The following is a 13237-nucleotide window of genomic DNA, read 5'->3' on the forward strand; positions in this document are numbered from 1 at the left end:
TATCAGGTGCTGTCTGGCGGATCAATGAATAAAGGTGGACAAACATTGTGGACAAGAACTAACAACAGCATCGGCTGAATAAATTAATGAAAATACCTTTTCACCCTTTGGACCCGGAGGACCCTGCGAAAAGAAAAAAAAATGTTTCACAACAAAACGACTGATTACAATCAACATTACAATACATTTCTGACGTTTTCATATCGGGGAAATATTGTGGCTCGTGAATTTCTTTTTTTTTGTCTCTGGTTGGCCCCCAAGTGGATTGGGTTGACCTGGGGGGGGGTGGGAGGGGGGGCACTGTAAATGCGTTCGATAATAATCATAACTCAAGTAGCAACATCAACATTCAGCTGCTCTGGTTCCTCACTTTGAGGTTTTGGAAAATTTGACATTGGAGGAGTTAGCGCATGCAGGATTTAAGAACAGCAAGCTGACTAATTGACCACCCACTTCGGCGCATGTCGACTGCGAGCGAGATGAAGGCGCGATGAATTATTGGGCCTTTCACGAGCTTTAACTTTTTACTGTGTGATGTTAAAAAAAAAAAAAAAAAAATGGTGCACACTAGTCGTCAAGTCTGTGGTTCCAAACTAAAGGCTTTTTCCTTATATAAAGCACACACATACCTGATTCCCCCCCCCCAAGCACTCTCATTTCCATCTGGATTGAAACAGATTTTTTTTTTTTTTTTTGCCTCAACGGCTAATCGGTATTTGGCTTGAAGTCACGCATCTGACATTTGCTACTGGGAAACAGCAATCAAACTTCTGAAGGCACCGGGCCGTTCAATACGTGAAAAACGTGTCGCTTTTCGCAATTTGGCCGATGTGAAATCGCGCGGCAAACGCGGGTGCGACGCCTCGTTACGAGCCGGAGCCGAAATTGAAAGAATTACACCCGGCATATGCGTGCGCCACTCTGGATGCTTCTGTTTGCCCTTCTAAAACACGCCGGCTTTGCAAACTTGCGCTTTCTCATCGAGTCAAAATGAAAAATTTAAAAAAAAAAAAAAAAAAATCACCCCAGAAGGATTTTAAATTGATATTTTACAGAAGTATGACGGTCCGGGGGCGGAAGTCCAACCAGACTTTTCAGCGTTTTCACGCTGCCAAGAGAACGAGAGTCATCGTTTCCTGTGGCCATTTGTCATATTAGTCGCGTCGAGTCGTTCTTGCTGCACCTGCCTTGGCTTATTTGTCGTTTGCACGTCACCTGGCCGCGCGACAAAGCTCGATGCAAGTACAACTCCTTCTTATCCTTTCGGCTTGTCCCGTCAGGGGTCGCCACAGCGAGTCATCTTTTTCCCATCTGAGCGTATCTCGTGCATCTTCCTCAGCAACACCCACAGTCTTCATGTCCTCCCTCACCACATCCATCAACCAAAAAAGTGCACACATGACATCATCATCATCATTATCATCATCATCATCATGTGCCTGTTGCTGGAAGACCAGGAGAAAATATGGCGCAGAATTTCCCGTGTGCACATTGTCTGACTGCGCTTTGGATGCTTATGATGCTTCTTTCCTATCCAGATACAAATCTAGATTCTAGTGTCTGTTTGCAGCCAAACCGTGACCACCGTCTCCTGCATTGGACAGAACAAGATGTTGTTTTTAAAAAAAAAAAGAAAAAAAAAATCAATAAAAAAAGGGAAGGAGGAAAATATGAAAGGCAGAAAGTGAGCAGGGGCCAAAGCCACAAGCAACGTGGAGAGGATCGACATTTTTATGCGCACAATGTAACTTCCTTCATTTCGGGTTACCGGCAGAGTGTAAATGACGCCGAATGAAAAGATCCGGGCAGGTTTGACGACGACTCCGAAAAATATTTTGACATGCAGCGTGGCTGTGCAGCTTTCATTTGCATTGCAAAATATTAAAAGCACTTATCAGGGAACTCGATGTGCTTTAGATTCTGTTGAAAAGAGGATTTTATAAGGACCAGTGGATGGGACTCGATGTTGTCAATCACAACGTTTGCGTACCCACCAGGCAAAATGTACTCCACTCATCATTTTGTGGCTGGAAAGTAACACAGCGTTTATGCAGAGGAAGACCAAACTATTGATCCAAACTACAATCCAAGCAGCAGCTGCATAAAAGTCGGCTAATGTGAAGTATTACTCCGCCAAGAGACCAGAACCCTTTCATTGGCACGATCCCGATTGTCAAACCTCCACTGACAAATAATCCTTCACACTCACAAAAGCAGTGTTGCTGCAGTTGTCGTGGACACGGGCAAAAAAAAAAAAAAAAAAAAAAAAAAAAAAAAATCATTCTTTGCGGCGTTGGCCGCCCCCTTCGACAAGATGCAGAAACATCAGGAACGGGACGGCGCGCAGGAACCTGGCAGGACCCAGACCTTGTAGTCCTTTTCATCGCAGCGACCCGGTTAGAGTAGCCAGGTCCAGAAAACCCATCCATCACACAAAAGCTTGGATCCTTCTCGGACGCTGCGGGCCAAGTGGCCTGCCGGCACATGGATCCAATCAGCTCACCGTGGAGCCTTTTTGGAGGCTTTTTACGGCCTCGTCTTTCCAGGCGTGAGCGGCTCCACTACTTGAGGGAGCATGTGTGTACACAGGAAGTAAAACAAAGCCGTCTTTAAGTGCTGAGAGCAATCGGAGGATTGAGGGGGGAGGGGCCGCGCAAGACTTGAAAACATGTGACATTTTCATCAAGTGAAACAATCGGAGGTATCTGACACTTGACAGCATCAGGAACATCATCAAACGCTGCGCCTGGCAAACACCAAGAATGATCTGTAAAAAGGATTTTCTTTCACGACGTGTCGACGCCACGCTTACGGTTTAGGGCAATATCCAATTTTGGCCCGAGCTAATTACTCCCCGATGCTAAGGTGACCTTCGGTTGCAATAACAAGCTCGCGGTTAAGTCCAGGAAACGATCGAGGACGTGAATCTTGGAAAGCCACTCGCGGACTCTCGTCGCGATGTCCCGGGAAGCTGGTCGCATCTTTGGGCTGGAAAAGATCTCCGGTGAAGACCCGGAGAAAACACAAACTCCCGCAGTGTGGGGCTAGAAAATAAACACGGTCTTCGATGGTTCTGACCTTGGTCCCATTCCCAAAGTATGCCCAAGATGGACCCCAGCTGGAAAACAAAACGAGAGGCCCAAAACCAACCTGGTGGCGAACTGTGACAACCAAACCGAAGGCCGCAAACCTTACTTGGGTTGAGGCGCAACATGCCGCAGATGGAAGTACTGCAGATACTTGTGTTCCTCAGGCAACGAAGAGGATTAAGTCAATTTGCCGCTCCACAGATTGAAAATTTTCACGACAGATATCACCAGTACCGTTTCTCCACAAAAACAACTCATCCCAGCATTCATTTCAGGACAAGAATTACAAGCGAACGCAGCTAACCCCAAACAAATGCAAGAAGCGGTGTGTGGTGTATATTTGTCCATGTAACGTTCAAGACTTTTTTTTTTCCCCCAAAAAAAAGCTCTTGCGTGTGCGCTTATGTGCTTTTCGACACAACAGAGGCTGTTGGCACCTGTTTCCAATCTTCATGCCACGGGTCTAAGCAGCTACTGGCTATCTTGCACGGAGCCATTTGAGCTCCAGCCACCTTCTTTCTCGTCTACCTCTTGGCAAGAAAGGGCAAATTAGCTTCTTTCCCAGAGTATCAAACTATTCCTTTCCACACACACGCACACAGCGAAAAATAAGTGCAATCTTCTTGAATTGCGATGATTTTCGAAACAAAAACGGCCCATCTGGATGCACTGAACGCAAATCTATTGTGGCTGCGCCGGGGCTCCGGTTTTGCATATAAAAGGCTGCTGTGGGCATCATTAGCGGAGAAACTGCTCAATGTTGGAGCGGAGCTACAAGCCGTACAGTGAAAACAAAACAAAACAAAATGGAATTTATACACCTCCATCTGTTACTGGTGCACACGAGCCCCTGGAGACTTTGTTTTAAACAATTGGAGGACACGCATGCAAGTAATCAGACGAGAACGGGCACAGGCGGACGACCGCAAGCGGCTGGAGAGGTTAGGCCCGGGCTCGAGAAACCACACTGGAAAAGCAACCGACCCGTTTGGAATTGCATCTGGTTCCCATATCCACAGTTTGTCACAATTAGCCAGTAGAAAATGACAGTATACTGCATTATGAGAGTTGAAACCAGACACTGTGGAAACTTCTAATGAGATTTGTTGCGAGTCTTTTATATGCTAACGCGTTGGAGATTAGAATTTCCCGCTCGCAGTCAGAAGTCAGCCTGAAATCCCCAAATCCCGAGGCGTCGTAAATAAGCCGTGATACAAGAGTAATTAAAACCGGGACAACTGGATCTTCTGAAGAACTTTTTATGGAACGGTGCTATCGCATCTCTGCTCTTCGCAGATGATGCGGTTCCGTCGGCTAGATCAAGCCGCGGTCTCCAGCTCTCACCGGAGCGATTCGCAGCCGAGTGTGAAGCGGCCGGGATGAGAATCGGCACCTCCGAATCCGAGTCGGAAAAGGGTGGCGTTCAAGTATCTTGGGGTCTGGTTCACGAGTGTGGGAAGAATGGAGGGGGAGATCGACGGAGGGATCGGTGCGGCGTCTGCAGCGATGCGGACTTTGTATCGGTCCGTTGTGCTAAATAGGGAGCTAAGTCCAAAGGCGAAGTTCTCAGTTTAGCACTCGATTTACGTTCCTACCCTCACCTATGGGCACGAGCTGTGGGTCGTGACCAAAAGAACAAGATCCCAGATACAAGCGGCCGAAATGAGTTTCCTCCGCAGGGTGTCCGGCCTCTCCCTTTGAGAGAAGGTGAGAAGCTCTGTCATCAGGGAGGGGCTCAGTGTCGAGGAGCCAGACGAGGTGGCTGGGGCATCCGATTCGGATCCCTCCCGGACGCCTCCCCGGTGAGGTGTTCCCGGCACGTCCCACCAGAAAGAGACCCCGGGGACGATCCAGGACATGCTGGAGAGACTACAGAATGTCGCTAAGATGGCTCGGGAAGGCCTCGAGATCCCTCCGGAAGAGCTGGAAGAAGTGGCTGGGGAAAAGGGAAGTCTGGGTAGCCCTGCTGAAGCTACTTCCCCCGCGACCCGACCCGGAAAATCGGTAGATAATGGATGGTGGTATCGTTCAAGTGGGAGCTTCAAACAAACAAAAAAAAAACCTCTGTAGAAAAATGCACCTGCTGCTCTTTGAAAGGGTCAAGGAAGAAACTCAAAATGTTGTTGTTTTTTTTTTAAAATAAGAGCTTGGCCTTTTTCTCAGAAACGTTGATAAGAGACATCCAGGATCTTTCCACGCGAATTGATCATTTCAGTCGTCCTTAAAAGCACCCATGCACACGTGGTGTTGGAGGGGGGACTGGAAAATCCAAGCCCTCGTGTAGTGGTACCGTTTGGGCCCCGGCCAGCTCGGGAATGATCTCATAGTATGATTTTATTTGTCAGATCCACGCAGAACTCGGGCCGGCGGGGCTGAGAGGCGAGACCACCTGGGCTCACTTACTTCCCTGCAGGACCCGGAGCGAACGTCTGCAAAGGCTCCGAGGATTAACTTACGACTTTTGCAGCTAAGTCAGCAACTGCGAATTAGGCCTATTCAATCACACTCGCCTGCGGACCATAAATAAACGGCAACGACACACGCGCAAGTCCCCCCCCCCCCCGAGCTCCGGCGAGCCATCCGTTTAGATAAATATGGATTTGTCTTCATCTTTGAAGAAACTTTTCCATCTGTTCATGGGGGGGGGCAAATGTGCCATCATCCGGATGGATAATGAAGTGAGACAAGTTTGGATTTTGCGACCAAATCCGTTGAAATAAAACAATTTGGAGCTTCTCCCCCCCCCCCCATTTTTACCTTTTGTGTCTTGAAGTGGAAGATGCAAAGCAGGCATACTTACAGGAGGTCCTGAAAAAAAGACAAACAAAAGAAAGTCTGAATGCAAAGACAACGTACGTGTCGCTCGTTAGACATTTGCGTTTCCTCCCGATGGAGTTTGTGTACCGTGATTAGCGACGGAAAAGCTGCCAGCAAACGACGATGATGCTAAATAAAGCCGTTCGTTCCCATGGCGACCCCAAATTGCAACACCGAAACCACTAATTACACCTCTCGGAACCTCTCTGGCCTCCGAAGACATCCACTGAACTTTTAACACGCTTGTAAAATGCTCGGCGGATTAACCACGTCCTCCCGAATCATCCCTCAAATGATCGCGGCGACGTACCGGCTTCTCCGTTGCGGCCTCGCCGTCCTCGCTTCCCCGGATGTCCTGCAACACAGGAAAAAGGAAACGTTTTTATGACTTATCTTATCCGCTATGCCGAAAACACGCAAAATTCATCGGAGGCCCGAAGTCGCTCCAAGGTCTGATTGTGAGTGCGACTGCTGTTTGTCTTTATGTGCCTTGCGACTGGTTGCAACCGGGCCCCTTCACTCAAGTCCAGACAATTTGTTTATTCGGAACCCGCTGGAGAAATAAGACAATTACACGCTTGGGCGGCTTTTACGCGCTGCGGACCTGCCTGGGTCGGATTTGCACGAGGGCGCTTTCGCTTCCAGGCAACGAGAAGCCGGAGTGCCGCTGCCCGTCTGGCACCTTTTGGCGTACTATTTCTTCAGAACTAAGGTTTTTTTCCGCCTCTCGGATGCGGTCCAAAGGACGAAGGCTGCGTTTTACACGCGCTGCAAAATGAAAAGTGAAGCACTTGCTCAGGGGAAGGACACAAGAACCCCGAGGGATGCACTTTACAACTCCGTTGCACTTCCCGGGAAATGGACCTGACAGGATCATGGGGAGTGCAGTCGTCAACGCAGGTAGCGAGGAAGAAAATTCTCACCGTGGTGGACTTTGTGTTTGGCATTCTTGGCAAAGAAGTGGGCAAACAAAACAAAACAAAAAACCTTTGGCATTTGTAAAAAAAAAAAAAACAAAAGCCAACAAAAAAAGCCAATTTCTGGGAAACTGTCAGTCCACCTGACCCGACTCGACCTCGGCTGCGCTCGCTTCTCTCCAACATTTCATCCCGTTGACAGGAGAAGGCGCACTGATTTATGTCCCTCCAGACGTCTTGCCGGGGTGCGGACGGCTCGCTTAAGTTGCTTCCCCCTTCGAAAGTCGCTCCTCAATTTGATCCTGGCGTCTTCACGCTCTTTTGGACGCCGTTCAGGAGTATGTCAGGGTAACCGCGGGGGGACTCACGCTTGAGTCACTCTCGCCGAACGCTTTTTGAACGCTTCCCCGTCCTCGGCCGTCGCCGCCGTTTTTGAAATGACGCCGGAAAGAACTCGGAGGAGCGCGATCCGCCGCGCTCGTGAGAAAAACCTTCACCGCACGTGAGCGTGACGGGCCAGACCAAATGAGCGATCTTTTCTTTTTGTCAGACTAACATCACATAGTCACACTATTTCAAGACTGATTAGGCGCTGAAAGACGAGATTGCCGCAAAGTGTACCAGCGTGGTCCTCCGGTGTAGGCCAACGAAAACTTTGAAAATATTTGACTGTACGCAACGCAAATGAAAGAATAACCTGATCGGTACCAGGGAAAATAGCTTTTCAGATAGTGTGACAATCGAGACTCAAAGGATCCAGACACCCTCGCCGCGTGTCTTTTGGCCCCCAGTCACGGAACAGCTTCCTCGGGAGGAAAAAGCTGAACCCCCTTTCGCGAAACGGATCCTCTCATCGTTTAGTTGCCGGTGCAAAACGAAAAGAACAAGAAAAAACACAGCTCTGGATGAACACTGACGAGCCCATCAGGCTTACCCCAAAGTTATTTAAGCGGATCTGGATGTGTGATTATCCGGAGTCCGCATAATCGGGAACATATCGTTATCGTTGTCACAAATAATAACGGCGCACTTCTGCGCCCAACGAAACCACACTGAGGCCAGGCGAGCCCAGCCGGACTCGGCGGACAAACCCGGAGCTCGTTTGCCGACGCCGAGCGGGCCGCTCCAAACCTCGGGGTCCGACATTTCTTCAGCATTCGCGCCAAAAATAGCAAAGTCGGGGGTCCCGGCGCAAAGCCTCATAAGCATCAATCAGGTTTGACGCGCACTGGAAGCGCTTTGTTCATTTTCGAAATGGGGGGCTGTGCCAAAACTGGCCTATCGGTGGCATCGCTGGAAAGTTCAAACGGCCTTGTCCGAGGAGCAGAGTACATATTGAATTCTTGTATTGCTGTGTCAGCACCTCACACTGCATTAACCCCTCCCGACCCCCCCCCCCCCCTAGTTTTTCCTGTGCAATCCTATAAATCCAGTGTGACCTCAGCGTGTATCCTAAACTTTACACGGTAAAGGAGCTCCCGCGAGAAACGGTTTCCTCGGTCCCGATCCTCCAGCTCAGTCATGACTGAAAGAAAACAATGGGAGGTTTGTCAGCCCATCTCGGAGGAAGATTTATCGTCGAGTCTTTGTTGAACGTCGGCAGACTTTTTACGACGCCCCCGCAGCTCCAGAGCCGTCTTGAGTGACACGCTCATTTCTCGCATAGCTGACAAAAACGCGCCTGCGCGGCCCGTCCAACGATTTCAGGAGGATTAGGTCGAAACAGACTTGAAGGTCTCCCATTAAATCCCGCAACACGCTCCGGTGGATTGATTCAACCTGGCGACCATCGAGGATCCAGGTCAATCAGAACCGAAGCTGCAGTCTCTGGTTTTTATTTTTGGTAAATTTTTACTGCAAGGTCTGGCAAGTGGGAGGGCCGTTTTTCACCCAGGATCATAATCGGGAGTGCGTGAGAACGAATAAAGCTCGGCGTATAAAAACAGGAGGTAATAGATTGCAACTCGAGACGCAGCCGTCAGCTGAGGACATTGCCTGCCTTCGACGCTGATGCTTTTTGTTGCCTGGCAACAGATTCCAAGTATTCAAAGTCTAAAGAAACTTCCTAAATCATCAACGTTTAAAATCCCGCACGGTAACATTTCGACATTTACCAGTCGAACGCGGGACAACGAGACGGCGTCCCAAAGCAACAATGTCCCATCATGCAATGGCTAATTACGTGACTTCCGTTAGCCTTTTTACATCCCAGATGAACGAGGATTAAAGCGCTTTTCCCCAAATACGAGTGATTCGGTTTAATCTCTTCGAGCCGCTGTTGCGTGCGTTTTTAATCCCTGGAGAATAGCATCCCGTGTGATGCTAACAAAAGACAATGTTCCAAGACCTTCATCGTGACATCTTGGTCAAAAGTTTTCAGTTCTGACCGCTATACAGGATCATTTGGCTTCTGATACCGAGTGCGAAGAAATCGCTCGGGGAGACAAAGAAGATTGCCGCGAGGCGTTCAAGGGCGACGGGCGCCCATCCTCCAGTGTGAAGAGTCATGGCCGGGGTGTCCTTGAGAGCGCAATACGCTTACTTCTGGCAATATTGCTGACATACTTGAGAGTCTTGCCAGACAGGTAATGGCGGAACGCAAGATGATTGTGTTTGGGGGTTGAGGAGGGGGGGGGGGGCGGTAATGAGCCTGTTGATTGGCCGTGTTGTACATTTCAGACCGCCATCCCGGTCAAACGCTTCAGGATGAACAACACGTGCGTGCCATCTCAATGTTGCTCTTGGATAATCACGGCTGGGGCTATTCAGCATGTATTAAAAATAAAAGCAGCAATAATAAGTTTGGCTTGGCGTGGCTCCTCAATGAAAGTTTTCCTTCTTGATTGTTATATCTTGGAATCCATGCGCGGAGAGCGGTTACAAATACGCCAGATGAACAAAATGTTATGACAGGGAGGAGCAGCCGGGAGCCAAGAAAAAGGGAGAAAAGTTTTGGGACACCGGCCCCCGTTGTCGGGATTTGTCGTTCGTTACCGCAAGCGAGCCGCACCAATGAGTGACGGATTCGTTCGTTTCCTTAAAACTGGTGCGTTCACGTACAACGTACGTAAAACATTTGAACACGCGCGTCTCCGTCGGCACGCCACTGCATCCGGCGCACGAGGAGGATTAGCAGCAGTATGTACAGCAGTTAGTGCAGCTTTAAAAAGATTGACATGAATATTAAGATATTGTGGACACTCGAGCCTGCCAAGCGTCCTGGTTGCGCCTTTGAAGCTCATCGAGGGTATGCGCACCGAATACCGCACCTAGCATAGCGATGGCGACATGGTATCATGTAGACTCGCACGCACATGTTTATGCCATCTCGGCGCGCGTGCGCTCGAGCGCTGAAATACTTGCAGTGGTCAAGGGTTCACCTCCGCAGGGCGCGGGTGGCGTAAAGCGGCCGGCGCGCTCGCTGGAGTTCAATAAAACACTTTTTTTTTTTTATGCGTTTAAGACTTGCGCGGCTATTGGATGTCGTGGCGAAAACGTGGAAGCCAACGACTGTGGCCGGCGGGCGCCGTGACTGCTGGCTGACCCCTACGACGGCGAGGATCTGTGCCCGACTGCGGCGGGAAGTTTTAAGAGACCCAGAAGTCGTAAAAGCAGGGACCGCAAGGAGCCCCCGAACGGTTCAAGGGCAGTTTTTGACGGAGATCCCGAGGTAACGGACGGAAATCCCGCCTCCTCATACAGTAGCCAAGTGGCATCGTGATCTAGACTGGTTTGCCGAATACTCTCCAATTAAAATCGTGCTATTTCAAAGACTTTTGCAGAGCCACATGCAAATTGCAAGTTTGGTGTTTTTTTTTTTTGTTTGTTTACGTGGCTACCAGATGTGCAATTCGGATCAGCGTAAGACTGAACTCGCTTCGACACGAAAGTTCCTCAGTCCGCATTTGCATGCAGATTTTCGCGTAGATTTTTCAGGGCTTTTTGACCGGTGTGAATCATTTAAAAAGTCGCGCCGCAGGGGTTCACTCAGACCCTCCTGGGGGTGCGACGCCGGCGTTTACTTGACCCCGGGCAGTTTGCACACGCAAGCGCGACGGCCACGGACGATGTCACGTGTGCTCCGTCTTGTTGACGGCGACAAAGCGATGAACAATTTAAAAGCAAACACGGAAGCTTGCGCCCGATGCAGCGACGCGAGCTAATTCAAAGTGACGATTCAATTTTACTCGGGTATTACTTAGCGGAAGCCGTTTCCGTGCTCATCAGCGGCATCACGTTGGGAACCTGCAGAGAAAGAAACAACAACGGTTCCCTTTCACAGATCCAGAGTGGAAATGTGTCCTCACTGAGCAGTAAAAGTAGACTCACACCATTTAGAGCCAACTTCCACAATTCTTTTTTTTTTTTTTTTTTTCCAACCCGGAACAATCCTTACCCCCCCCCCCCCCGGGGGAAATGAACTCTTCCTCCACGCAAGTCAACTAAACCTAATGAAGCGTTCGTCGGCATCAGGGACTCCATCATAAGATCATCTTTGGACTTGGGACTTTCAGAGACGGGCTTGTGATCAAGAAGACACCGAAAAGCGCGGAGAAGTGCAAGCCAAGCACCAGAAATAGCATGACCGAGGAAGCATTCCAGCAAATGAACAAGGCTGCTGTTTTCCTAACTTCTCCCCACGTTTCCTTTGAAAGTCCCCCCCCGTCTCAGAATCTCTCAAGAGCAAGGAACAGAAATCTTTATCCACATTATTGCCACTGCAGTCAGAACTGCACATAAGCGTATTGGCTGCAGGGATGTTTTGGAAAAGGGGGAAGAGAAAAAAAAACCTGACTCATACATGACAAATGCAGTTCTTGTAAAGAACACAATTGAACGTGTCAAAATAACAAAAAGGAGATTGATCAAGGTTCATTGTGTTTTTGTAGACCTAAAGAAAGTTTATGACAGAGTACCGAGAGAGGAACTGTGGGACTGCAATGCGCAAGTCTGCTGTGGCGGAGAAATATGGTAGAATAGTACAGGACATGTACGAGGGCAGCAGAACAGCGGCGAGGTGTGCCGTGGGTGCGACAGAAGAATTGAAGGTGGAGGTGGGACTGCATCAGGGTTCTGCGCTGAGCCCCTTCCTGTTTGCGGTAGTAACGGATAAGCTGACAGACGAGGTTAAACTGGAATCCCCTGAGACCGTGATGTCCGCAGATGATATTGTGATCTGCAGGGAAAGCAGGGAACAGGCGGAGGAACACTTGGAAAGATGGAGGCACGCACCGGAAAGGGGAGGAATGAAGATTAGCCGAAGTAAAACAGAATATATGCGCGTGAATGAGAGGGGCGGAGGAGGAAAAGTGAAGCCCCAGGGAGAAGAGATAGCGAGGGTGGGCGACTTCAAATACTTGGGGTCAACAATCCAGAGCAATGGTGAGTGTGGTAGGGAAGTGGTCCAAGGTGAGCGGAACAGTTGGCGGAAGGTGTCTGTGGTTCTGTGTGACAGAAGAGTCTTCGCGAGGATGAGGGGCAAAGTTTATAAAACAGTGGTGAGGCCGGCCATGAAGACCAAAGAAAAGGTTGATGGATGTTGTGAGGGAGGACACAAGGACAGTGGTTGTGAGAGAAGAGGATGCATGAGATGGGCTCAGTTGGAAAAAGATGACACGCTGCGGCGACCCCTAACGGGCCAAGCCGAAAGACAAAGAAGAAGATTGATCAGGGTTCCGAGTTGTTTTGGGGGGAGCGTTCACCTGGCCACACTGTTTTTCCTCAAACTGACCAGGTCAACAGGGCCAAGGGGGCGAGGGTCAAGGGCCCGTCCTCTTGGGGTGATTTATAATCCGGAGTTTGTAGTTTCAGATGGCCGACGGGCCGGAGGGAGAAATGCCGGCACTGCTCTTTGTCGACACACCTTGGACTTATTAAGGCTTTGATCCCAAAGGAACAACCAAAAACGATGCCGCCAAATTAAAAAAAAAAAAAAAAAAAAAAAAGCCAACAACTCAGCCGTGGACGGAAGCGACCTCACTCCATAATCTCAAATTCTATATGAGCGGAACTGCTTTCGAAGAAGCCTCAAGGGTTGGTTTCAAGCGTTGCATTAAGAAGCGTGTCAGATTTTTGAGGCACATCATCCGGCACTGCGGTCCAGCCACACCAAACCACCGCGAGCGAGCGCGAAAATATCAAAGCAGCAGCGAGAGATCCGCAAACGGTTCGAATTAAGACGGGCAATCATCTCCTCTTACGTCGCCTGTAATGAGCCAGTTTAGAGCGTATCAAGCTCTGAATCCATCCTGCTCCCCCCGCGAATCAAGCGGACACGCAAGATTTAAACGGTGACGCAAGCGGGGAAACTGCACGCCAACCTTGGACTCCCAAAACAAAAGCAAGGTACGAATGGGGAAGCACAGAATTGGAAGAAAGGGAGTACAAGTAACTTTTAAAGACTTGTTTCAGGCC

At 49.4% G+C, this 13237-nt stretch overlaps 1 protein-coding gene across 1 annotated transcript in view; it reads right to left on the reverse strand.

Moving 5' to 3' along the window:
* The window catches only part of LOC133494405 (collagen alpha-1(XXV) chain), a 59840-nt gene that overhangs the window by 29378 nt on the left and 17225 nt on the right, over positions 1-13237 (reverse strand). The window contains exons 3-5 of the mRNA XM_061808203.1: positions 6217-6261; positions 5890-5897; positions 97-123 (exon numbers count right to left, since the gene is read on the reverse strand). Of these exons, the coding sequence (XP_061664187.1) occupies positions 97-123; positions 5890-5897; positions 6217-6261 (80 nt within the window). The remainder of the gene's footprint in view (positions 1-96; positions 124-5889; positions 5898-6216; positions 6262-13237) is intronic.

Source organism: Syngnathoides biaculeatus, chromosome 21, assembly GCF_019802595.1.
Source record: "Syngnathoides biaculeatus isolate LvHL_M chromosome 21, ASM1980259v1, whole genome shotgun sequence".
Classification (NCBI taxonomy): domain Eukaryota; kingdom Metazoa; phylum Chordata; class Actinopteri; order Syngnathiformes; family Syngnathidae; genus Syngnathoides; species Syngnathoides biaculeatus.